The sequence below is a fragment of the Mesitornis unicolor genome, unplaced genomic scaffold (genome assembly GCF_000695765.1).
Source record: "Mesitornis unicolor isolate BGI_N332 unplaced genomic scaffold, ASM69576v1 scaffold46369, whole genome shotgun sequence".
Lineage (NCBI taxonomy): Eukaryota > Metazoa > Chordata > Aves > Mesitornithiformes > Mesitornithidae > Mesitornis > Mesitornis unicolor.
The window spans coordinates 2,317-30,296 of NW_010208781.1; the positions used below are offsets into that span (position 1 = coordinate 2,317).

At 35.1% G+C, this 27,980-nt stretch overlaps 1 protein-coding gene across 1 annotated transcript; it reads right to left on the reverse strand.

Moving 5' to 3' along the window:
- Positions 1 to 599: 599 nt before the first annotated feature.
- Positions 600 to 27,210, reverse strand: WDR60 (WD repeat domain 60). Its single transcript, XM_010192617.1, has 24 exons — positions 27,112 to 27,210; positions 26,225 to 26,278; positions 24,402 to 24,834; positions 23,775 to 23,827; positions 22,828 to 23,154; positions 21,087 to 21,145; positions 18,993 to 19,113; positions 18,019 to 18,096; positions 16,624 to 16,819; positions 14,873 to 14,975; positions 13,221 to 13,350; positions 12,639 to 12,750; positions 12,188 to 12,282; positions 11,724 to 11,853; positions 10,666 to 10,838; positions 9,956 to 10,118; positions 7,124 to 7,237; positions 6,247 to 6,308; positions 5,160 to 5,211; positions 3,817 to 3,877; positions 3,470 to 3,566; positions 3,089 to 3,220; positions 2,159 to 2,382; positions 600 to 1,052 (listed from the first exon to the last, which is right to left on the reverse strand). Exons 1-24 carry the CDS (start codon positions 27,208 to 27,210, stop codon positions 881 to 883), a joined length of 3,240 nt encoding a protein of 1,079 aa, XP_010190919.1. The 3' UTR covers positions 600 to 880.
- Between the last annotated feature and the right edge of the window lie 770 nt (positions 27,211 to 27,980).

Genomic DNA, 27,980 nt, shown 5'->3' on the forward strand with positions numbered 1-27,980 from the left:
TTGTCTTCCAATTGTCCTTTTCTCCCTGAATCTGTACTCATTTAATCATGCTTTTCCTCATCCTTAAATCAGAATTTATCAGGCCACAAAAGTTAAGGCTACCAAATTTCAATGCTTGGTTGCGGACCAAACTTTACCAATAGCATACAAAAATTAGTATCATATTACAGACCACTACCCGCTTTCTCAATACAAGAGCTTTGGAAATTATTTCCAGGGTTAAACCAGTCGGTATTTTCTGTTTTACATCAGAAGTTCCAAAGGATTTCAGTAAATTTCACCAGTTTATTGTTTACATAGTTTGATCCAAACAGGTTGCGTATGTATCAGGACACCTTGAGTTAGTCACGTATTCCTTTTGCAAAGTTTCAGGGTCAAAATCAGAAGTAAGATATCATGCTATGTAATTTGTATTCTGATATGTTTGCATAATGTTTTTAGGTAGCCGTAAGAAAGTTTTACCAGGTGTTAAAGTGTAAAAGGCCTAGAGGCAGAAGTCTGCATACGTTCAGGTTGCTTATGCAGAGGCACAACTTGATGCTCACCAGACACAGGATTGCTATCATTTACTTCAGAGTGAAATAATGAGAAATAACAGTGTAGTTTATAGGAACGTATTTTCAGTATTTTTTGAAAATATATACATCTGTAGTACTCGCAGTAATGAAATACAGTTCATCTTCTTTTGGAGCACAATAACGCTAAATTTGGTTCTGCCATTTTTGCAATAAAATATATGGTCTCAGCTGAAATACTCTACTGGTAATCTTTAACATATATACAAGTTATACACAAAATTACAGTACAAATCTTTCAATTACAGTAAAAAATAATCTAAATATTTTGCAATAATTTGTACACTCAGACAAATGTACTGTTTCTAAAAAGACTGCAATAAAAGCAAACGTAGTTTTTCCGATTCCTCAGGCTGAGGTAATGCCCACTTCTTCTTTACGTACTGAATGTCCACCTGTCCAGAACTTTTGCCCAGCACAATGCCTAACAGTCCGTTTGTTTTTTCCGGTTCTCCCAGTAGAGCCATAGTTACAACACTGCAATCAAAAGAATGGAAGAGTATTTTTAATAGAGTCAAAATTAACAGAAGTTGGTGTTTTCAAATGCGGTTTTAGCAGGTTACTTATAGTTGACTAAATTATTCCTTTTTTCTGCATATCACAGTGTATATTCCTTGGTATTTCAAATCACAGCACGTTATTTAGCTTTTCATCAGTTGCAATCATTTACTGTAAATATAACAGGCAATTCCTCCCCTGTGCACAGATTCCATCATCAATTTCTAATCAGGACTTAAAAATTATTTCAAGCTTGTAAAAATGAACTGTCTTTATTTTATGGTATGTTCCAGTAGAGTGTAGTACCTTTAAAAATCGTATTATTTTCTCCCCAGAACTAGCACTTTACTATAACTTGCAAGGCTACAAGAAAAACTTTTATTTTATTATTAGTCATATTCACCATGACTAACTTAAGCCTAGTGAAGACAGAATCTCTCAGTAGGGAGGAAAGAGAATCCTCGAGAAATACTCAGAAATACTAAATTAAACTCCTATTCTGCATCAATCTACAGCACACTCAGGTGTCTACCTTGACTACAGGAACAGGATTGTGAGACTGCCCTGATGCTACCCTTGGTGAATACATGCTAGCCAAAAATATTCTTGTTTACTTTGTGACAATGAACCCAATATATTTCTTTATATCGGTAACCATACTATATATAGGCATTTTAAAATGTTGTTCAACATATCTTGCCTATTTTAGGGGTTGAGCCTGATCCAGCAAAGCTAACTTTGAACTTAAGCAGTCCAGCGATTTTAGTGGGAACAAAATTTTTTACTTCATATAAACAGCAACTGCTCCACATACAGACATCTGACTCAACTGATAACACTATACCTGATTTTGATTTATACTAACATTAGCTCTCTTTTATCAGACTATATAAAATAATACGGATAAACTAAAACTTAGCTCACCTAGTCTCTTTGCACATCTCCAACAGTGTAAAAAATACCGTTAGAAAAGCAAATTCTAATTAGCTTTTCATATCAAGCAAAAAACCCCATCCAAACTCTAATCAAAACGTAGATTATAATATTAATATTTTGTTTAAAATAGAATAATGTAATGCACTTACTCCTCTGATGGAACTGTCTGTTTTGCGACAGGCAGCAAATCATTTTCCAGAAGATCCCAAATGTAAATATTAGAAGATGCATCCAGGACAAAAAACACGGAGGGTCTTGTTAAAGCCCACTGCAAGGCAATAATTGGCTGACCATTTGTGCTGTCATTCCACTGTATGAGGGGATGCTCTGATGTCATTTGGTGTAATCGAATACTTCCATCTGAACAGCCAACCTAGATCATAGGTAAAAAGAAAATACTTCCTGGGAACAGGATTAAAACTGCAATTCAGTATTCGGTATATAAATAAAATTAGTTATGACTCAAGTGCACATATCTCTTATATAAATCTCACACTGTGGACTAAGTTAGATTCAACTTCCACCAAATAAACTTTCACAAGGAGGACAAATAAGAACAGTGTGTGTGTGTCAACAGGAACTGTGAGGGCAGATTTGAATGCACCTGAGCACAGGGTTCACTGCAAGGCACAGCCCAGGGTATGCTTGATGTGGAAAGAAAAGGAAGGCAGGGAATGCCCAGAGCTGCCCCACAGACCTTTACAGCACAGCAATACTGATACTTTGTCTCCAAAATGATTATGTCACTAAAAGATGTATGGTAAGAGTAGAAACAGCTGAGGCTTCACTAATGGCAGAAGACCTGCTTGCAACGCTGAATTTCAGTCAAAACAAAGAGTAAGTTGTAAGGCTGAAGTGAGACTGCTCTTTGTTTCTGTGAGCCAGACACTCTACCTTTTACCTAAGCTAAATTCAAACACCAGGACACAAGATTTGTTGTTACCCTACAGTGCAGATAGGAATTAGTGATAAATCAGCTATCACATCTTGTAAAATAGACTAATTTTTCAAATTAGAAATCCTCCCTCAGCAAGTAATTATAAAAATGAAACTTGTATTATATTAAAATGTTTTCATACCAAAAACAGTGGCTTTCCAAAAGGGAAGAAATCAATTGCATTGATGCTTATTGATCTTAGTCCGTCCCCCCGGGGTCTGAATAGCTTTGGAAGAACTTTTAAATCATGTCTTGTACCGTGACCTACCAGCCCCTACAAACAAAATATAAAGAAAATTAAATTTTAAAATAAATAAATACACCTCCAAGATTTGCATTATCAGTTTTACAAGAAAAAGTGAAATAATTCAAAGAGCTGGTACCTTAAAAGATCCTTAATAGCTAACGGATCTTAATAATAGTCTCAAATTGTAAATCTTATATATAGTCTACTGGTAAAATTCCAAGTACATGGGGCAGTTTCCAAAACAAAAAATAAGATGAATTTCAGCACATTACTCACAATGTTCGTTCCAACAATGAAATGATTGGGATTAGAAGACAGAAATTTAATACTCAGTGTCTGGGGCATTCTCTGTTGTACATCCTTTGGGAAAAGGCTAGGAAAAAAGGTAAAGGATGACATAAACACAGGAAGCTGTCTCCTAAAGCTATGCAAGTACATACACAAACTCTTGATCTAAAATGTCTATGACTAGCTCCAGGAAAAAGCGTATATTAAAAAAACCCAAACAACTAATGAAAATACTGTTAAATGTATCTTATATAACAGCAAATTAATAAAGTATCAGAAAAAATAGCTTTGTGAGATACATGTGTAAGATCTAAATGTCCCTGTTATTCAATTACCTGTTACTCAATTCCATAGTAGAGCTATGTACTAACTTCACCTTTCCTCCAGGAATTAAACCTAAAATGATATAAAATAATCATTTAAACTGATTAAAGCACTTTGCACTAAGAAACTGCTATCATCAAATGAAAAACTAAGCTAAAAAGTAAAAGTACATTTCATAATTAAATTGTTTATTGTAGCTATAGCTTCTGATATGTAAGAATCTTAAATAATTTAGAACTATTTACTTCAGAATTCAAAAACGGAAGAGTTGTAATCTTTGACAGAAATCAAAGAAAGAGAACAGAGAAAGGGAAACATGATTATGTGTTTGGTTTCATTTTACAGTATGTATATAACATGTAACTGCAATACCACTCTATAAAATCCAATTTTATCAATGGTGAAAATGCTCACTTATGTAACTTGGATCTTTGACAATGAATTACAGTAATGGGAGACTATAATATAGCTTCCATAAAGTTGGTCTATGCAAGCTGTTAGTAAAGAACAACATAAATAATTCAAATCCTTCAAACACAAGTGTTTTAAGAGGAAAAAAATGAATGCAGGTGGCAGCAAAACGGTGTAAACACATGACCACAGCTTTAAAGTGTACACCTCCACAGACATAATACCCAGTTTTAGCAGCTTAACATAGCCAGACATTGCACATGAGCTTATAAATTGGAAAACTGATCAAAAATTCTAGTTTGTTAGCATTACTTCATTGTTTATGTATGTATTTTAAAATGCACCAGGAATTTAATCACAGCCTTTTCCAGTTAGGTAAGTATCTAAGTCTGAATCTGTTCAAAGAACAAAAATTGCAATTTACTTAATTCACATAACTCAAAAAGTGCCAAGGTCTTTATCTTTTTCATGGAAACTTTTTCCTCACACTAAATTAAGTACCTTACCCATAGAGAACTTTCTGGACAACTAGCAAAATGGAGATACAGGCAACAACAAAAACGATATAAGAGATTTGGCTAAAACTAAAGTAAGAACAGGAGAACTGAGAAGAATACCTCATAAAATCTCATACTCTTTGAAAAAAAAAAAAGATGTTGAGGACACAGAGATCTGCTTGGACATTATAAAAAATGTGGTTGTCTGGTGGCAATTACCAATGTAAAATTAGCAGATGAGATTCAGATAGCAGTGAAAATAATTCTCATGATACCTAACCAACAACCCCAAATATCAGGTTTATGTCCTACTCAGAATAAATCTTTCCCTCAGTAATTTTTCCTTCTTCTAAACTGTTTTGTCATCACTGACTCTTCCTCACTCTTCTAATTTCATAATCTCAAAACTCAACCACTTCATTCTATCTCTAATGTACAGTACTCACCTAAATCAGTTTGTGAACCAGCTAAATCCACTTTTTGTAGTTCAGCAACTACCTGAAAAGTCAATATTTAACATTAATAAGCAATAAATATTTTACCAGATTTTAAGTTTTTTAACTAGTTGTAATAATGTATGACACTTAGATAGGTAGCTCTAACATTACAGTGATTACAGGCAGATTCTCTATCCCGTCAATGCTAAAAACAGCTTCAAGGGCCTGCTGGATGTCCCCTGCTGGAAAGCAGAATATGGGAAGTCACACTCTACACTTAATCACTAGTTGGCATCTTGTTGTTTGGTCGGTTACAAATAAACCCACCCTAAACACCTAAACAAGGAGTTGTAACATATTTCCTGTGCTTTTCACTATTCAAAAAATAGAAAGGGTAGATCATTTGGCCTGAATCCATTGCTACTCAAGTTACTTAGAGCTTTAAGGGACTTAACTAGGGATACAGAATGGAAGTACTTTTATCCCCTTATTATTCATTGAGTCATTCAGTTCCTAAAGCAAGATCAATTCAGATGCAAACAACAGGTTACCATAGCCGTATCAGAAAAAGACTGAAAACATCCGATAGAAATAAGAGCTGTCAGAAAAGTAACTAAGAGGAAGAGATCTGCTGCTTACCCGCCCGTTATATTTTAGGCAGGGTAGTCTTATTCACAGATTTTCATATTTTGCCTCTTGAACATTTAATCTGAATTTATATTATGAATGTTATTTCTCATAGACCTTCAGTCTCTGATACCACTGTGATTCAAATAAAATAAAGCAGGTGGGTCAAAGAGGACTGAGGTCTACTACACAATAGAAATATGTGAACATGTTCCTTTGAAACAGAACTACTGCTTGCCTGTTTTCATGAATGCATGTACCTGTTAATAGTTTTGCCAAAGGATAACATCATGGCATTAGGGAGCCAGGTCAAAAATAATTTTGAGAAAAATTCCAACAGAATGTCTAGTGTTGCTGTACTTTTCAGGGAGGAAATTCTTATCAGAAACCCTGGATTTGGGTTGATATATCTGAAGAAGTATTTTATTATTTCAACATGTAACTCTCTTTTCATACATACAGTACTCACCCACATATTGAGGATTCCATTCTCATCCATTGAAGCTATCTGAAATGGAGGGCCTGACATTTCTACGGAAGGAATAACAACAACTTATATTTACACACTTACCCTCATCCTGAACAATATCAAAGGATTTGAAACATTTCCTAGGTTAATACATTCTCTGAAACTTTTATAATCCTCTCAGCTGCATAAAAAGGGAGAGTGCCCAGATTCTACCATAGAAGAAAAAGGCATGAAACTAGTATGTTCAGCTTCTCCTGCAGACAGGCAGATGTTCTCTGTCTGCATCTTTTAAATGTCTGGATTCTGCATGAACTTTGGAACAGAACATAAAGTTCAACAGATGAAATCTTGTAAAACATGCAATATGCAGCACATTTCTTTGGACTACTATGGATTTCAAAGTGAAAATCTGCAATGGAATTAATGATGTCTCCTCTAGCACACTGCCTGAGAATTTGGGTGCATGAGGATTAAAGTTTCTTTGCAAATACAGGTCATAAAAATTAGGCAAAAGGCACAGGAAGAACCAAGTACAGTCACATACTTTAAGTGCTTTTGGAGATAAGCAAGTTGCTTCACTTTTTTAGATAGGGTTTTTTTGGACATTATAGGAGCACTAAGACTTCTCTAAAGGCAGTTTTTGAGTAATCTTGTTTTACCATGGAAGAACAAAATACTGTCTTGAAGAGAGACATAATAAGCATGGACCCACATCTGATGTGAAACTGCACTGAATGAACATTACATAAAAATGAGACAGACAACTTAAGAGACAGAATGGAACTATAAACTGGATTTTAGCTATGACATATTTGTTTCACTAGATCTGCAAATAAAGACTCAGATGTACTGACACTTTGAAGAGCAGCTTACATACCCTCCTGATAAGAGAGACTTGAAAGCCCATAGTTTTGATCAGCGTAGAGAGAGGTTGAGACAGGTTCCACCGCTAGTATAGGAGAGGTGTGGTTTACTGAGTTTAGAATGCCATCTGCAATTAATGATAATGAAAGGTAAACACGGTATTATTTTCAACACAAACAACAAAACCCTAATCACTTTTCAGCTTATGGGAGAATGATGATTACAAAGAAAGAATGGCAAATAATAATTTCATAAAGAATTACCCTGTGAAACCCTCAAATACAATACTGCAAACTGTTTCCTAAATTAACAAATTACTACCAGATAAATCAATGCCTCACCATTTATACTTATTTCTCATTTTCCAAATCATTGCTATATCATTTATGCCACTGTACCAGACATACATTAAAATCTGCCATTTCAGTGTTACCATGAAAAGAATTATGTTAATTTCAAGCTTCATAAATAATAGAGGTAGTAATACATCACTGCTTATTTTGGAAAGACAAAACTGAAGAAAAATTATCCTTACAGAGTGTTATTTAATAGAAAACAAGCTGAAACAAACAATTCACCACAATAAAATATGTATTTACCCTTTAATAACATTTTAAAATAAATGCACATTTAAAGTAATTTCAATACGCATTGTCAGATGCTCTTGATTTCTGGACTTGCTCTGTGCACTGAACATAATATCATTTAAGACTAAAGGCATAAAGCTTCCTAAGTATACAGCATTCAAAAATGGTTTGCTTACATAAGCAACTACATGAAACTATATACATACATTTGACTCCTAGCCTGTTGTGTAACGCAAGACCAAGCATCTCTGGTCTAAGAAAACCCAAAAAACCTATTAACAACCAACTAATTTTTACTTTAACATGGCTACTGCAATTATATACACTCGTGAAAAAAAGAGGATTTTGTACATGTGTGGTGGTTTTTTTAGAAAAATAAAAGTACTTGACTGTAATTTAAATGGTAGCACCTCTACACACAAAAAGAAAGAAATATTGAAGGACTTATTTTGCAATAATAAGATTATTATAAGAATATTGCTATGTATTATTTTTCACTCTAAGGTACAATACAGTGCCAAGAAAAATGGCACCAATTCATAATTAAGATTGAGGTGAATCAAAGGTCAAACTGCTGGTATGTACACCTACACCTCATTCCCCATCTCTCACCATAGAGCTACATACATCGAAAACTTCAACAAGATCAATGACTTGCTCCTCTATTTACATTTGCAATGACAAACACTGGTAATAGGCATAAAGATCCATTCATTTTCATCAGATTCATAAAACTGTAAGTATCTCATACACCAATTCAAATGCAGAGTGAAGTATTTTAGGTTGCATCTTCTAGCATGTCAGTTATAGGTCCTAAATAAACTTCTGTAACCTTTGAATTTGTCATCTAAGGATTTACAAAATTTACAAAAGCCTATGTTATTTTGATCATACACTAAGGGATCAGAAGTGCAGAAAAAAAGAAAAATGCAATTACACGAAAATGTCAAGGGATGAAAGGAGGTCAACCACAAGTATTTTTGAAAAGTAAACTTTCTTCTGACTTACCAATATGTATGCAACACTAATTCAGGCCATATCTAAACAATGCAACAAATTAATTTCATGTTATTTTTTGCAGCTGTGCATCTCTACCATTAAGAACCTGGAAAGTGCATGCTACAGCTCCCAGCTGGCCCCAGTGCTAGAGATTTTGCTTATGTGACAAGCTGGATGACAGAAAAATGTATGTCCAGGTTTTGCTACAACATGCAACTGAATCTTTTCTACAGATATCAAACCAGAGAGCACTTGGGCCCCAAAGTTTAATCACAGCTTCAGAATCCCTTCAACAAAAAACTAAAAGTAACTGACTGCTGACTATGGAAGTTAGAATTCAACTTACTCCATTATATAGATCACCTGTGACATTTAACCTTCATACTCTACTTGTTTCCAATTACGTGATCCCCCTATATGCTGGACCAATAGTATCATAAAAAGAAAGTTGTATATGTAATGAAAATATGATAAATTCCTAGTTCTTACAACAATTATTTAACTGGCAATAAAAAAACCCAATCCTAACTCAACCTTTAGTGTATCTAGACTGAATCCAGAAGTGATACAATTACATAAGTGGAATTTTAGAAAGGCGTAAGGGTGAGATTCAGACCAAAGATTTAAGACACTTGAAGTGATATCTACATATAAGACAGCTGTATAAGATCCATAATTAACTAAATCTAATCAGTACAATCAATCCAGCCAAGCATACACAGATATCTACGTTAGAATGAGATTAAGAGCTCTCAAGATCCCACGGAGTAGCACTACACTGATTCTAACAGAGGTTATGTATGTATACACTTGGATACATATCTTGCATGCAGCTTCATAGAAACATCAAGACTTAGGTGATACTTGTACAGATGGCGACCTTTAAATGACATTTGAAAAACTGTGGTTTGCAGTCTTAAATTACTTTGATTTTTTTTAAAATACATCTTAATATGTGTGTTTAGAGGAAGATAAAGAAATGTAGGTTGTATTAAGGGAGATAACATGATGAAAATTGACTAAGTATTTCAAATGAGGTAGTAGTTGAGCAGTCTATTTTATTATTACAGTGTTCCCTAGGTTCTACACCTGGACTACTTCTCCATTCTCACTGCTTGATGCATATTGAGCTGGCTTACATTTCTTCACAGTATTACTGTTTGGCTAAAGTAGGCTACTGAGAAACAGTGTTAGAAGAATTAGTAGAGAGATTGTTTCACTGCCCACAAAATGACTAATCAGAATGCACAGGTACTAACCAGTGGAAAACGTCGGAACTCTGAATGTCCAGTCAGTGTCACTGATCACCATCTGAGGGTGCATTCTTGAGTCCTCTCGAAGATCCCATACCAACAGTGAACCATCTGTTGTTCCAGCAAAAACTAAGGTTGTTTTATTGGGACTAAAGCAGCAACATATCACCTGTAAAGTAGTAAAAATATGCATGGTTGATATTATGGTAAAGGCAAATTATTTGATAAGCTTGAAATATTTTTTTTCTTCCTAGCCATGCAAATCCAGAAAAGACAGATTATGGGTGTTTGCAGCACAAGGACAATTTATTTAAAAGGAAAGTAGGATACAAGACTTTCAGCAGGCTTTCCCTTTTCAAGACAATTGTGTAATCTGCATCTACTGCCACAAAGGGGAAGAGGATGATTCAACAGTATCATAGTGATGGGTAGAGAGAAGTCCTGACAACAACTGAAACAGCTGTTTCACTTCTGTCACTCTTCAACTCTGAAATGGAGTAAAAATTTAAAAACCAAAACAAAACAATAAAAACCCACAGAGACCATCACTACATTCTAGTACTGGAGTACAAAATGGAATGAGAATAGTGTTTCGCTTACAAGGCTCAAACATGTTTCTCAAAAGATGACATACCTTGCAGCAATACAAGAAAACAAAATACACTTAATAAAGTCTTTTATTCACTGGGCAAATATACAATGTTATTAAAACATACCTCTGAGTCACATATTAAAACTTTCTGAGGGCTGGAGGGCTGCCAGATGTTCCAAACACATATGATGCTCTTTCTGTTCAGTAAACCAACACCTTCCTTTTCAGGTAATCCATGAACAGAAAGTAGCGTCTGCCTCTGAACTTGAGACACACACAGGCAGGATATTTTCCGGTCTAAACCATTTTAAAAAATCAAGAAAGAAAAGCAATAAATTAAAAAGTAAACCTACTGCAGATGAAAAAGCGTATTTAGCTGCTATAGCAACAACCAAAGAAGCTAAGATATAATTATAAAGAATATTTCTATTAACGGTGGGTTGCTTTTGATGTTATAAAAGAAAAAAGGAGGGACTAGAGAAAGAATCAAAAAAACTAGAAGCAGAAAGAAAAAAGGAAGAGAGCCAAGAAGTTAATAAAGTAATTATTCTGGGCATAAGCAAGCCAATCTGATCTGATGTCAATACATATACTGAACATTAAGCTAAGTCTCAAACAGGAAACAGCACAGGCCAGGCTTTTTCTGGTTCATCTCATGTGTTCATGTTAGAATATGTATGGTTTTGTGTTATAACAGGACTTCCTAACATAATTACAGATGCTTTATTTTTCATTTTTCTTTTCACCTGAACATCTACTGTTCATACAGGAAAGATATAACCGCAGTTCAAGTATATCAGGCTGTTCAATAAACTTGCTTTATTTGCAACTTGGCCCTACTGTCAGCGTAAAGAGTCTAAACGAAATGACACCCCTTGGGATGGCCCTTCAACAACAGGGGCAAGAAATGACATCCAGGGCACTTCTATACCATGCTAATCCGCTGGCTGTATTTCTGGTTTCACAGCAGCTAGGATGCTCTGATGTTTCCTATGTGAAACCAGTTTGCATGGAGTTACACCGAGATTAGCACAATTGAAAGAAAAGTGGGCTTTACATCATCTATATAACCCGGTATGTGCTGTTTGCACTTCAGTCATGACAAAGAGCGTACGTAGTATTTTGCATAAGGAAGAAGAGTTCACACTGTATACTAAAAGGTGTAGAATAAAGTTCCCTTACCATGGAGGAATGGCTGGTTAGTATTTAACTGGAAACAGCTATCACTAATAGACAGACCGGTTTGTTGAGATCTTAGTTTCCATTTGGGTTGTGTTGCAACTTGATCCTCCTCTAGCAAAACAGCAATCACCTTTCAAACATAATTACATTTATAGAAATAAAAGGGTCGTCTTATCTTTCAGCTTTGCTATTTGTAGCTTCCTAAAGTATGCGGATTAATTTAATAAACCTTTATCAACTATCTTGTAAATTTTATATCTTTGCAAATACAGCTTTACAGACATGAAAGTTGCACAGTTCTGGTTCCATTTCTTTGTAGAGTGATGAATCTCACTGATAACGAGTATTATTTAAGTAATTTATTTAAATTAGTCAGAACAAGTACTGTAAGGGATCTATCACACCATATACTTATGCACACAACTCATAAGGGATATTAAGTACATAATAACATAATTAAGTACCTGGCAAGCAGACCGGAGGAAATTTGCCAGTCTTTGCGAATCAATTTTAGGTGCTAGAGCTCCATTCACTGACACATCCTGGCTGTTTACGGGACCTAAGAAAAAAAACAAAAAACAAAACCAAACTTAGAGCTTCAAAAGGGAACCAAATAAGAAAACCGTAAGAACAATGTGATTTTTAAGCAAAAGAAGAGTGCCAAGAATCAACTTCTCTTCCACAGAAATAAATACTGAAGAACAAGATCTGTTTGGGTATTATATCTGCTACCAACAAAAACAGCAATCCATGAGGAAGAAACTGTTCCTGCCACTTATTCTCCATCCCATCCACAAGGGGATTCAGTGTGCTATCAATGCAGCCTGCCACATTACAAATTCTGACAATTAATGGGTAGAAGAGAATGTTTATTTGCATACATCTATAATGAAATAAGATTAAAATATCCTTCACCTCCAGATACAAGGGCACTTTCTGCTGGATGCTGTGTCCATTTCTCCAATGTCTCAACTTCCTCAGTCTGAATGTCTCTCTCAAGATTGTCTTCATTACACTGAACATATGCCTAAAGTAGAAAGATAAAGTGATCAATATATGGGTGACAAAGCTAAGAATTACAGCATATCACTGAACAGAACTTAAACAGTACTATTTTGTGCATGCCCATTTTACCGCATTTCACACAAGAGTCCTAGACCTATTGCAAAAATACAGAACTTCTTACATCACATGTAAACAGTAAACCCAGCATACTTGGGTGAGCCACAGATATATAGAAAGTCCTTTAGAAAATGGGAAAGGAACACAAGAGAGTCAGCTTCTAACACAGAAATGGAAATGGCCTATTTGGCCAAAATGTTTTGATATCATTGCTTTATGGCAAGATGAAAGCTTTAAGGCTTAGAGATGAAAATTATTAATATATTACTTTACTGTCCTATTAGCTTTCTAATTTTCTCTTGTAATAAAAATTATTTTCCAGAACAAGAACCAGCACTTTCAGGACTTAAATTTTACTACGTATTTGTTACCCACCTGCTTAGTGTTCATTTTACCAAAATTCCTGATATACATGTCGTACTCATTTACAGGAGGCAAATCCAATAAAGAAAAACTAACTGAGAAGTCCAGATCAATTAGTGGGAGAAGTTCTGAACTCCGTTTTCTTTAGAATGAATTACAAGAGAGAAAGAAAAAAATGATTAAGACCAAGTATTGGGTATTCCAAAAGTAAAATAATGAAAAGACAGTCAATCTTTGTCACAATTATCATAAAACTGTTAAGATATTAACAAGTTAACTGTTTGAATTACAAACAGATTACAAACAGTTCACAAGTTAATTCCATGCTTTGCTATAGTACAGATACCCTGACAGTGAGAAAATTGTTCTCTTTCTCTTTCTTCCACTTTCAGATGTTTTTAACATACTTAATATAAGGACAACCCAGATACAATTATGGGTCTGTAGCAATTTCATATTTAAACACTTTTTCAGACGCATATTTCAGTTGCGGTTTCTTCCCACTATGATAGTCTTTGAAAAGGGAAAAGACTAGAGCAACATGAGCTGGAATTTCTCCTCTAATATTTCAGGCTGGAGTTTTCTTCATGAACAAGGACAATTTTCAGAATTCCAAAGTGCCACAGCTCATGTATGAGATGCTTTCAGTCCGTTTACTGGTAGTGATGTATTATCACAGCAACATATTCCACAAACCCTTTCTCTTTCCATGGAAATGCTAGCTATCTTCACAGGCTATACACATTGTTACCACGTACACAAAGGTATATACATAGTCATAATCAGTCATAGTACATAATCAGTAGAAGCTGACAAACATTTCAGAAGGCAATTTGTCAGAGGGATGCCTTTCTGAATTTCCCAATCTGTCTCCACCGTTTAGAGGGGAGGCCCAGACAATGGACACATGTAAAATTTGAGTATATAAATTTAGGCAAGGTGAATTAGACAGCCTAGACAATAAAATCTCCCTTATGTGAAGATCAGCCACTGATGTGCAGCCACGAAGCAGTGGAATCTAGTATTATCAAGAAAAGTTAACATTTTTGCTTTATGCATCCAATTGAAGTAATATATTGGAGGTATATACAGTGGGTCAGAGAAATCTGGAGCTCCTGGCAAGTTCCACAAGAAATAGGCATTATTTTTTTTCTTTAATACAGAGCTGTCTTAGATGTCTTAAATCTAGATTAATTTTAAATTAGTAACAACACATTTTTACACCAACTGGTGTTACCCCTGGAAAGGAATATGCTATTTTGGCAACAGTATGTACCATATAGAGTCTTAATTATTTCAAGAAATTACAGTTCTGCAGGGCCCTGAGAGCAGCTAAAAGACTTGCTCTTTAGTACTATAAGTCAATATCTAATTAAGTGATTGAAAAAGCATACAAAGACACTACAATCCTGGCAAATCATTCTGTAATAAAATGATACATATCAACTGACCTATAGATAAATTTCTGTTATAAAACAACATGTATCAAAGACTGTATATTTATATTACTTATATTTACTTAAGAACTAATTACTGTTAGCTTACAAAATAATATTTGACTCTAAAAGCCTCAAGTTTATAAACTTCACATATTTCAAATACAATGAAAAGATATCTCACACAGTGAGTAGCCATTTTGTGTGGATTATTTAAAATACACTTACTTCTGCTTACTAGCCATACTTCGGCTACTTTGTCGTTGGTTTGCCATTTGAAAATCCATGAATATTCCACGAAAAGAGTTTCTGACAGAATGGTGTTGCCTTTCTGTGATATTATAAAACATTTTTAGTGTTATAATTCACACTTTACAATGCTTTGGAATGTAAACCAGTAAGTCTAAAAAGCAACAGATTTATTAAGACATTGCTGCTAAAAGTTACTAGCTTGCGTATTACACAACGTGTTCTAGCACATTTATCAGTACAATAAGCTTCTTAACTTCAGTACTGGGTCAGCATTTTTCCCTTAGTATGGTCCTTCAGCAATCAATTCAAAATGACTGACCACTGCAATTTCTATTTTAGAAGACTGTGATGCAGAAAGAGTCTCCTCCTTTCCCCTGCCATTAGCAGGTCCCTTTTCCCTGTGTACAGTAAACCCCTCTATGACCAATTCTAAAAATTGTATCAAATTAACACAGACTACACCATGTGCATGCTACACCTTCAAATCACCTAAATTCATCACTACAGCTAGTGGAGAACCTTATCAATACAATCTTAATTGATGCCTTTGGATTAATTAGCAAAAAGTTGAAAACTGTTGCTTTTAAAGCCACAGTTAATGGAACAACTACAGTATGTGTTGTCATGTCGATTTTACTCCCTTTCCTGGCTAGGTGGTAGCTAATTGATCTTAATATCCAACTTCCAGTCAGGACCAACAGTGTTTCACTTCCTCACAGGAAGACTGCCTTTTTAGATAATACTGGTAAAATGCTTCTAAAAATCACTACCAGAATGATCAACAACCAAATGAGATCCAAACTTCATCAAAATAGTGTTGTGTAATTTACAATAAAGCACTAAGTGCTGCAATTCAGAATTTAAAAATCTGACTCTGTATTAGAATTCCATTCTGTTCATCAGATCTATAGCATTAATGGAATTCTTTTATTGATTCCATATTGCTCATTAGAAAAATAATAATAATTCCATAAATATTCTGCAAGAAGCAATTCATATTACAGTATACTGGCTCTGACTTGCAATGACTAAATGACTACTTAACCAAAAATCTACTGATGCTGTGAACATTTACAGAAACTCCATGCTGTTCTTCTGCGACTGGACTAACTTTGTACAAACTAAATAGCTGTTTAAAATTCTTCTGCACAATGACTCTCTACTGCCATTCACACGAGTGGAGAGTGCAAAAGGGAACCACAGTTGCAGTTACAACACTCACAGGTATCAGATCAACTGAATACAAAACGATTACTCCATAGTCACATTTCAGAAAAAAAAACACCAAAACTTGCATTTTAAAAGTTATATAGAACTATATATTCAAGCAGTATCTGTACGTCTCTTGCCTCCCCACCCAGACCGGTGGCTTCAACTTTGCTTAAAAGAAAAAGGCAAATTAAAGTCACCGGAAGGCCCAATCTGTTCTAGCACTCCTCCAGTTTTCAAAATCCAGACTCTCATATCCTCCTCTAACCCAAAATAAGACATATTAAATGTCAGTCTGTAAATTCTCATACTTCACATTTAAAATGATTAGTAATGCCTCTGAATCATTCTTTAGCAACGTGAAAGTTACAGTACTTGCCCACAAACCTAAAGTGACTCATCCAGAGGACCAGATTTCTGCCTCTAGGCAGACTTTTAGAAAAAGTGACCTCTTTACTCGTAAGTTGTATGTGTTACTCATACATTTAATAAAAAAAGACTGGTATCTAGTCACATACCCATGATTGGTTCCTTTTTCTCGTTTTCAATTTTCTTTGGCAGTGAAGTACAAATTCTATCATTTTCTGCACTAATCGCTCTTTGAATTTCTTCAATTTCTGATGTTCTGAGAGATGGAATCTCTCTTAGGTTTTCTTCTGCATCTCTTTCCTCACCACTTTTGTCTTCATCATCATCAAAATCATCTTCATAATCCTTTAAAAGTAACAAGGCTTTTAATAACTGATAAACATGGATTATAGAAGTATTCTTCAAGATCTTTTAAAGAAATTATAAAGTGCTGTCAAAAATAAAATTCTCATACAGAGGGCTATAAATCCTCTGACTGAAAGGCATTTTAAAATAACTGTTTGATGGAAAGAAAATGTCATATCTTGATTGTGCAGTAATTTTAATCAAGTGAATCAAGTGAAGACAATCCCACAGTGGTTTTCTTCAGTATTCAAAATAGATTCCTTTTTTTTGTAATATCCAAAACTAGGAACTGTATGTTTAGGTGAATTATGTATTCTTTAAAAAAATAAAGACAGTGTTCAGCAACAGCAGGGTAAATGCTTCACAGATGTATAAAGCAGCTTATTTGATAGTTTTAATTCAAGCAGCCCTTCAATGGCAGGCTGAAATTTACTAAACTACCACCCTATCCGTTTGCAAGTCAATGCATAAGGCTCATATTACTGATAATTCTCTTAAGTAAGACAATTCATCTCATGCTAGAATAATCACCTAACACAAATGATATCAACAGGTCTTAAACACGCTCATTTCTCTCCACTGAATGGTAAAGGGTTACCACAGTGAACAGCTCAACAGTGGGCGCCACTCCTAACGTAAGTGGAGCTGAATTCTAGCTTCACTCAACAAAAATGCAGCTGGTCCAGCAAGCAATGAAAGCACATTCAACACATTCTTCTACCTTAATAATTTAAGAAAAGAGAGCTAAAAGGAAGAAAGTTCAATTAAGAAAATTAGTGAAGGGACTGCTGTGTGTCAATACTTTTTTCTACGATATTTTTGCAATGAAAAACGAGTGTCTTTTTTCTCCTGAAATTGATTATTTGCTCCCATTATTCAAAAAAAATCAGCATTTTTCACAGAAAATCATTGAAAGAACTGAAATCCAGGAAGACAGAAAGAGCATCTTAGGAAGACTTCAATTCAAAAGCAAAAGCTGGTTCCCAGCCCCTGATGAAAACTAAGTAAATATACAGCAGAGTTTCTACGTAACATTTTAGTTCATTATCTACTGATAGCCAAGTTAAGGTCCTTGTCAACAAAAAAGAGTAAGTAAAAACCATTAACATCCTTATTTTTTTATTTCTGTCAATAAAGTTAATTATCATTTTGATACTTAAAAAAATACTTCAAAAGGACAATTGTATGCTTTTACTTACTTCAAAATCATCTTCATAATTTTCTGAAAAGTTATCAAATCCTGTGTTTGAATTATATATGTGTGATTCTTTCATTTCCTAAATGAGAAAAATAAAAAAAACTGTTAAATAATCTTACAAAAAAAAATCCTGATGTGCAAATCCTAGCATAAAGCTGGAGGAGGAGTTGTTCTCAGATACTTCCACATTTTCAATCAAACATACAAAAAACTCAGTTTAGAAATATAAATAAAAGTGTATTGACAAATGATAATTACTGACTTAAAATAATAATACGGGAAGACAAAACAGAACTCAATCCCATCTTGGGAAGACCAGTTGTTTTCCCACCAATATTTTTACTGGGAAAGCAATAAAAACTGCTGTGTTGCACACAACACACAATAGTGTAGAGTGGCTCTTGTGATAAGTGTAACAACAATTTCATAATTCTGCAACATTCCAAAACAGAATCTGGATTTTGGGGGATGGTTACCAACAGTTGAAAAAATGACAAATTATTTTAAAACTTTTAATGGCAAAGTTAGGCTGTATGTGCACAGACTGGTCCAAATGAACCCAAGACTATACAGCTTGCACTTCAGACTTGCTGAAAACTTGGTTCTGTCTACACCTGCTCATTTAAACACATAAAAATACCTTCCTCTTTTTTGTGGCAAGTGTTTTAAGAGACATATATGAATAGCATTGCTAGCTGCATTTTACTTGGCTTGTACTACATATTATTTGCCCATGTCAGCTGTTTATAGAGAGAAAGAATAGATGATTTGCATTACATGCCTAAAACTCTTTCCACTTACCAAGAATTAATTTTTCAAGCCTAGAAGATACTGAAATACAGTTGAATAGATGGCTACCTTTAATGCTTAGCAAATTTATACAGAATATATCAATTTTCTAATGCTATATCTAGACACAGGTTAAGAGATGTCTGATTCTCTTATCTTACAATGGCATTAAATTGAAATACATACTGTAATTGCTATTAATCCCAAGAAAAACGCCATATTATAAGGCCCAAACCCAAACAGTTTTACCTTTCGTCTTGTGTCACCTTCCTCTTTTTCAATTAGATCTTCTTTATCTTTTACAGTCCTATTGAAAAACAGAACATCAATTTTATTGGTTACCTAAGAAGAAAGCACTAGTTTTGTTTTGCTTTTGTTGCCAGGGGGAGGAGGGGGCCTGGTTTGTTTCAGAAAAGAAAGGTCTTTTTTCCTGAAAAGGAAAACACAATTGAAAAGTTCCAATAAACTGAAATATTTCTAAAAACACTTTTATAAATCTCTATTTATGATATGAAATTATAATGAAACAGCCAAGTGATTAATCAGCTAAGAACTGCAAAAACCTCGTCCAAATGTAATGCCTATAATTGCATCAAAATAGAAGAAAATGTAAGGAGGGGAAAAAAGCCTATTAAACCCGAACATCTATTAGTTGTATTACTATCTGCAGCAAACTGGAGATCAAGATCAGGTTGGTGTTATGTGCTCTAAAGCTATAAATCACAGACTGACACTCAAACCCGATCTTTCATTCAGGGGCTTTATTTATGAGGACAATACAATCAGGGTCAGAGAGCAGGAGAAAGTCAACAACCAGCTCTGCTTCTTACCGATCTATTTGCTTGTTTTATAAGTATTAGACTCCAAGAGAATATGCTGACTTCTTAAGTAAGAGGGTGTTCATGTACAGTGCTGTTGGGACTGACGAATATAAGAAAAGACAATAAAAATAAAAATTTGGCTGGATCTTGTCATAAAAAATCAGAATGATTCAATATTGAATCAGGTGACTGACCCGCCTGGACGCCTTCCTGTGCAACCTCATCTAGGTGTTCCTGCTCCGGCAGGGGTATTGGACTGGATGATCTTTTGAGGTCCCTTCCAATCCCTAACGTTCTGTGATTCTGTGATTCTGTGAATATTGACAGTGCTTGACACGGAACCAGGGTTCTGGAACATCCCAACAAACTGTATCACCTTCTTTGCCATTCAGAAATAGCTGACTCCTTTTTTCCAGCTATATACAAGCAACGACTCCACCAAAATGCCCCATCAGCAACAGTTTCAAAATATAACCTGCATATTTGGCACTGCTTGACACAGTTGAGTGCTGCTGCTAGGAAGTGTCCTAATGTAGGTACTCGGAAATATTTCATTTTTTACTTTTGTACAGGAATAAACTTCTACAATGACAAATTCACTACAACCAAAGTGATCTGTCCCATGCTTAAGAAACAGCAGTAATACCTAGCCAATAGTGGTGGTGACTTCACTCTCTGACAGTGTTTCCAGAAGCCAGCAGGCCAGTCTTACTTAGCTAGGAAGCTAAACTAGTGTTTAAGAACAGGAATTGAGACTGACAACATACACAGAGTTACACTTCAAAAGTTGTATAGGAATTTCACATGGCTGAAGCATTAAAGAGTGCAAAGATAACTAGAATATGTAGATAACTTCTGTAAGATTTTATATTTGCTAGTAATAAAACTTAGAAATATCATCCTGAAATTTTATTGATCCTACTGAGGATGATCTGGACCTGTCTTTCACTCACAACAGCAAACTTTATTTATATATATGTGTGTGAGTATATATAGGTCTATATAATGTTTTAGATACCATACAGAGTAGGAACTTACAGAAATATTCCAATTAAAAGAAACAATATAAGAAGAGTCCTATATGCTTCCTCATGAACCTCACATGTGTCCGTGTGACTGCACAGTGAATTTCCAGGTGGTAAAATACAGCATTTCTGTCTCCCAAACTAAGTGCCCAGATCAAAATATAAATAGTTCACAAGGACTGCAAAATATCACTTGCTATTCTGCAGTAGAAAAATCCTGAATACAAATACATACATTTTTATATGAATCCTCTTAGAAGCAAAACACAGATTTTTTTTTCCAATTGCTATAGTATTGTACAAAGGGCCAATGAAAAAAAAATTATAGTCATCCTAGATATCTGAGATCAAGTATTCATGCTTATTGTTTTGGCAGTGACTGAATCTTAGTAGATACCATACAGTATACACTTATTTAAAATCTCTGAATTTACCTTACACGCTGATGGTTCACTTCCTCTTGAATCCTCTCCTCGTTTTTGTATTCACTGTTCTGTAAAAGAAGTCACAATATTCACGTGTCAGAAGTGGTGGGAGAAAATACATGTTTGAACCTGTATTAGTAGTAGTGACATTAAACAGTAAAAAAGGTTTCTAATTATTTCAGTGACACATCCTATCGTTTCACTGCTTTTAAGAAGTTCTGCATATGAACTAATGCCAGAATAATCTCCTCCTTACAAATATATTAAGCAAGGAAAATAAACACCCATTAAAGATATGTTATACACATAATATGATCTTCTGTTGAAAATATTAAATACTTGGGAGTGAATTTTGGCTATATTCCCTTCTGCAATGCATTTCAGAAAGGAAACAAGAAGAGATCTTGAGTCTTCTCCTTTGCTTAAAAAAATACACTTTATCATGTTTTACCAGAGTAAAGTCTGGCTTTTTTATAGGATACCTTCACATTAGTATGTTAGTAACAATGGTTAATCAGTGCTCTGGGCCCAGCATCAACCACCTAAATTGTGAGCCCAGAGCACCTTCCTAGGCATGACTGAAAGGCTGATTGGGACTAAAGGCTGACATCAGTAGGCTGTGGCCAGCCTGTTTCAAAAACCAAGATTTTAACAGTATGGACTGCAACAATTCATATTAGTTGGACCCAGGGACAGAGAACAGTCTTTTAATCCCTAGTATAAGGACTTGACTCTTTAATACTGTACTATGAAAGTTTGCCTAAGTTTGGAAATGTATTCAATAGGTTGTTTAAGATAAAGGTGTTTTTCTGTATCCACGAACATCAGAAAAAGAAACATAACTGAGACACAAGCATCAGCACCAGTGCGTCTATTCTGTAACAGCTACTTGAGTAAATTTTCAAGGCAGTCAAACCTTCAGCAAGCCCTGATAGACTACTGAATTCTGCTGCAAGAAGTCAACTACAGGAATCACTTATAGTGAGGCCCTACACTGAAGATGTCCAGCATTTTAACTCAAAAATATAGTTCTGAACTTTTCTTTGAGAAACTTGTACATCATCACTCTTCAGGCAGCAGAAGAAACGACTCTATACCATCTGAATGATTCTATGTTCCATAAAACCTACCTGATTTTAAGAGTCACAAATCACTATATATTTCTTCTCTCATTCTTTTAGAATGAGTACTTGTATTATAAAAAACAGTTAAAAATGTCAAGGGTTTGATTAAGTCTGTAGAATATAACTTCATGCTCTGTACTAGAAACAGAAAAGATATTCTATGGCTTCAGAAGTAGAAAATATACTTATAAGGGATTTATACTCACATGCCTACTTGTGAGTTAGATATCCATGTTCCCTTTGTAGGCAACATCAAAAATAGCTTGTATTAAAATATTTTTCGTTTCCTATAAAGGCAGCCAATACATTTTAATGGACCTCAAGCCTAATCTTATCTCTCTTTCAAAGCCTTAGTAAAAATTTCAAGTCATAACAATAAAGAATGTTATGAATAAAATACATTTATAACATAGACAAGTTTCTAGTTTAAATTTCACAGAAGGAATCAGTTCAGGGTTAGGATACTTTAATGCAGAATTAGTATTTTAATCTGCCACTTTAGCCTCAAATTTCAGAAAATGTTGCCTTACAATCCCAGTATTTTTATTATTCACCTTATCAATCATGATATAACAACAATTAAAGTAAGCTATAAGGTAATGTTTTAAAGTCTTAACAAAACTAACCCTTAGATCACGCTTCTTTCTTTCGTCTTCTCTACTTTTTGCCCTCTCAATAGCTTCTGCTAGTTGCCCTTCTCTGTCTCCATGGGAAGAACCCTCTTTAGATCTCTTTGATTTATGATTTTCTTCCTTTTCCTTTTCATAACCTTTATGACTTCTCTCTTTTGAAAGCCTCTCTTTTCCCAGCCTAACAGAATGTTCTTTTTTTTCTCTGTGTCTTCTTTCTCTCTCTTTATCCAACTCTTGTTGTTTAAGTAACTTGTGTGCACGGTCACTTTCTTCAACTGTGTAGGCTAAAATCTTGTCAATGCTCTTCTTGCTATCACTATTCTGGAGAGAGAAAAATAACAACAAAGAGTTAAAAAGTTCTCCAAGACTGTTTTATCTTCACAAATCTATCCATTTTTGACCATTAGAACATTGCATTTTTAAGTACCTAATCTCTTTCTGCCATGTGGATCTTCCAGCCATTCTTTTTTAATCTCCTACAATGGCAAGTTTCAAATTATCACATCATTTGAGATTCTCATATTTCTTCTGGCACATCAAGTACTTTGCCACAGAAAATTCTTTGGATTATGTATTCGTCAGTCAAAAATTTAATTCTTTGTTTACTAGGTCATCTAACATAAAGTAGTATGTATACCTACCACTATCCTTCTAATAAAGGCATAAACAGCAGATGGAAAATTTTTATCTAGCCGTACAAAAATAAAGCACTGTTTGCTATGCAAATTTTATTTTACTTTTACTTTTAAAAAAAGAACTATGTCCACAAAATAGAATGACTCAGATATATTTTGTTGGTGTGTGTTGTACACTTGAAATGACCTTATTATCTATGCATCTCTTGGATTTCTCGGGAGCTGGAATCTGATCCAGTTTCTTCATTATTCTACAATCCTATCTCATTCCATTATGAAACACTTCATTCCTTTCCCTTCCTTTACCTTCTTTTCTGTATGTCTTCTTTCTCGCTCTCCACTTCTTGTTTTCTCCTCCTCTAGAAAATAAACGTATAAAGTAATGAACAAATTTTATTATACTCAAACTCTGTACATAATTCACTCCAGCATGTAGAAAATAGTATTTCAGCGACAAAGGTTTTCTAACACATTTGAGCTTTCTAAAAATAATTTCATATTCTGTTGAAATTCTCCCTCCAAAACTGGTTACTCCTTTTTCTTTTCTAATCTTTCATGTTCTCAATATTGTGTAATAATAAGGGTAGTGGCATGCTACTAACTTCAGCAACTGCCCTGCAACTTGCAGGTTCAAATGGATCACTCAGTAGAGAATGTCTAGGCAGGAGGGTACTTACTCTCTTCAAGTGAACTGACCAACAAAACCAATGACATTCATCCTTTCTTTAGAGGAAGGGAAACAAGCATCAGAATTTTAAAAGCACCAAATTAAAACTAGGTTACCACAAGATTTCATAAAGATATACACTTCAGTAGGTACTCACATCTACCTGCCTGTCTTTATCCTCCCTGTATAGATGAGGTATAGTTTCAGAGTATTTCTGTCTAAATATCAAATATTTCAAAGTACAACAGAAACCCAAAACAACTTACCCAAATGATGCCTGCTTTCTCTCCTTCTGTGATGTTCTTTCTCCCTTCCTTCAAATGATTTCAGATTATTTTGCGTATCTGTTTGCTTTATCTCATGTCTTTTATGCTTTTTGTCTCGTTCTCTATTGCTCTCCCTGTCTTTATCCTTTGGTACACTGTATCTTTCCTTTTCCAAACTTGACTCTTGAAGCTTATCTTTGTATCTCTCTCGGCCTCCTTCTCTCTGGTGCTCTTTTCCCCTTTCTCTCTCTCTCATTTTATCCCTGTCTCTTTCACCAGATTTAAATCTCTCTCTCTCTCTTGTTCTCTCCTTACTCTTCCCTCTGTCTTTGTGTTCATGTTTATGTGTGTCTGTGTCATGAACAGACTTCTCTTTCTGCAGTTTATTTTCTCTCAGCTTTTGGTCTTCATTTTGATTCTCCGGTTGTGATGCCTGAAAAAAAATATTTCAAAAAAATCTCTTATTCTAATTCAGTAATCTATTTTGATACAGTCTATTCATGTGAAAAAAAATAGTGGACTGCTATGAATTCAATTTCCCAAACTGTATTAAAATACTGATATATTTCTAGGTTTCTTACTTTGTAAAATTACTAACATTATGTCTGTACTTACTGTAAAAAGAACATAACAAATGAAATAAATAATTAGCTGCATTTTCAATGTATTTGAAAAGAATTTGGTAAATCAGAAAATTTACAGTGGAACAGTGCATTCTGTTTAGAGCTAGTTTGAAAAATTAACTAAGCATTTTAAAGCTGTTAGCTCATGCAGACAGAAACTGCCCAAAATGTGTTACAGATATAAACAACAGTGATATTTAACTGGGCATCTTGCAGCTGCGTTTAAAATAGATTAGCGTTTACTTGAACAGAAAGCAACATATAAAATCTGTGAAATAAATTTTTTGGCCTAGATCCCTTGAGGATGCAACTATTCTTATATTTTTCTAAAGACATAAGAGACTATATTTCAACCTTGTGCAAGTAGCACAACTCCCACTGATTTCACTACATCCACGATTTCAGCTGTTTACTCAGTGCAGAACAAACAGAGCTTGCTTTGATTACAGTCAATGAGTAAAGTGAATTAAACTTTATCCATCTGTTTCACAGAAATTAAAGTTCAATCACACCACTTCTTTTGGAACTAAAGCATTCCAACTCAAATTTGTTTGCTTTAGCCCACATGGAAGTAGTGGAAATGTTACTGAACGTGTGAAAAATACCAAGCACTTATACTGTAGCACTGAAACTGAAATGCTGGGGAGCTTTGAAATGTAATTGATAGAAAGAAAGGTAATAGCTTTAGTTTATCAAAGGACTAATGAAGATCTGCACACAACATAGAACAGAAGATCCATATTGGAAAACAGCTTTTAAAAAAATGGTTTTTTTACATATAAAATATGGATCTGGTGCCCAGCAAATCAGATGCAATTGCGTGCTGTGTAATTACCATAAAAATGGTATTTTTTCCATTTACCTTATTAAGAAATCTGTAGATTAATCTTCTATGACTTGTGTAGCTAGAAACAGTTAAGTGGGCCAGTCTCTGGGCACACTTGGGCCAGACAGACTCCAGAATGGCCAGTTATGGCAAGAAAGTTAGCAGTTACACATTAAAGATCCATACTGTTTGTGTTCAACGATGCAGATTTACAGTGTCTAATGTACCAAAAAGACTTAAAGAGCTATTACAGATCCCACAAAGGAGGGTGACTAGTATAACAGGCAGTCAACCCTCTTTGCTTAGACCAACGACAAATTTCACTGCTGTAAGGTAACTTGATATCAAAACTAATAGCAAGAAAATAAAATCACCCTAAGATGTTTCCTAAGTTCTTCTGATTTCCAAGTATCTTCTTTGGTTTTTCTCTAGAACAGAAAAGAGCAAAAGACTGAGTAATCAATTTCCAAAGAGAAGTAAATCACTTAATAGTTTTTCAAAGGAAAGGATCAAAGTGTGTATATGGCAAGTACCACTGCATTTTGTAAGGTAAACATTAATTTGATTTAGGCCTAGTGTGTATACTTACAGCGTACCTGATCTGACTAGACCTTGTAAAGGCCTGAAGCTCAAAATTCTACTGGGTTATGCAGCTCTGTACACACATGGTAAAACAATTTCGAGGTCAGTGCCTATAGTAGACAAGTGCAGCCCTTCAAGGAAGACTTAAAATTGGTCTTCCAATGATAGACCAAATGGGTACACAGACTCAAGCCACTCCTGGAAAGTAATCAATGCATCAATGTCATTAGGTTCAGCCTCCTGCTCTATTAGATCTAACTTCACAGTCCTGATCAGGGCCTTATTTAGGTGAGGTTTTAATATCTCTGAGGTTGGAGTTTTTCCGGGCAACCTGGTTCTTGGGTTTGACCACTCTCAATTAAAAATGTTTTCCTTATACCAAGTCATAATTTGTCACCACCATCTTCTGTCCTCTCACTGTACATCTCACAGAACTTGGCTCCATCTGTTTCACAAACCCTCTTTAGATTCTCGAAGGGAACAGTTAGATCCCCTCTTAATTTTCTTTTCTCTAGCCTGAACAGCTCCTTAGCCTCTTCCCCACGTACACCAGGGTTCCAGCACCACAGCCACCTCAGTGCCTCACTCCAGAATCTCTTTAGTACCAGGGCCTTAAAACCAGACACCGGTCTGCAGACAGGGCCTCAAGAGTGCTGAGCAGAGGACATTCTTCCATTACCAGGATGTGGTTAACCACAACCACCTGAGGAGCACCCTGACTTGCATTCAGGTTTCTGTTCCCAGATCCCTTTTCTGCAGAACCACTCACAGAAGCCATTCACACGGCAAACAGTAAATACAGTATTTTCCCCTTAGACCTATCATTTGAGCTGCCCCAAACTCAGCTGCAAGAACATTTCAAGGGATAAATAACATGGGCAAGCAGTGAATCTAAAAATACTATGACACATGTAAACCTTTTTTTTAATCAGCAGAGATCTGACATGGCCACAATATGTTTTTCTTAAGAGTTTTAAAAATCAAAATATAAGCATAATTAGATTACTGTGCATTTCAAGTGAACCAAGGAAGCTTTTGGTTTAGTAACTGCACGCATCTCAAAAAACACTGACACAACTTTTCAATCAACTGTCACAGCATGTTAAAATGGTTCAGACTGCACGTGTAAGTTGACTGCCAGATGAAATATTTGTGTCTAGCACTGAAGAAAAAAGTAAAAAGATAATGAAAATAATTAAAATATACATGGGCATTCTCCCTAGTTAAACAGGTCAATATTTCTTCTACCCTCATCTGCAAAGTTACTGCCCCTGTTTGGCTACTGCTAAATAAACTAAAAAAATCACATTGAGATCACTAAAGCAAATGAGGAGTTTTGATTTATTGAATATTTTTAACTAGTTCATTGAAGGATGATCACTTTATTTAAAGAGACGTGACCAGGCTACACTTATCCTCAAATTTAGATTTGGTAAAAGGGGATGCTCAGGGCCAGCAGAAGAAGCACTGGGGCTGTTTCTTGCCTGGTGCCCTGGCTTATTCAACGCCAAGGGACACGAGTGGCGGGGACGGGACGGGTGGGGTGAG

Coding starts and splice junctions, on each gene's coding strand:
- WDR60 (XM_010192617.1), bottom strand. CDS start 27,210: ATGGCTTCTGTGAGTGGTTCTGCAGAAAAGGGATCTGGGAACAGAAAC. Junction 24,835..26,224: donor AACTTAGGAAACATCTTAGG/GTGATTTTATTT, acceptor ATTTTTTTTCAG/GCATCACAACCGGAGAATCA. Junction 21,146..22,827: donor GAAAGAAGCGTGATCTAAGG/GTTAGTTTTGTT, acceptor CTTCTTTTACAG/AACAGTGAATACAAAAACGA.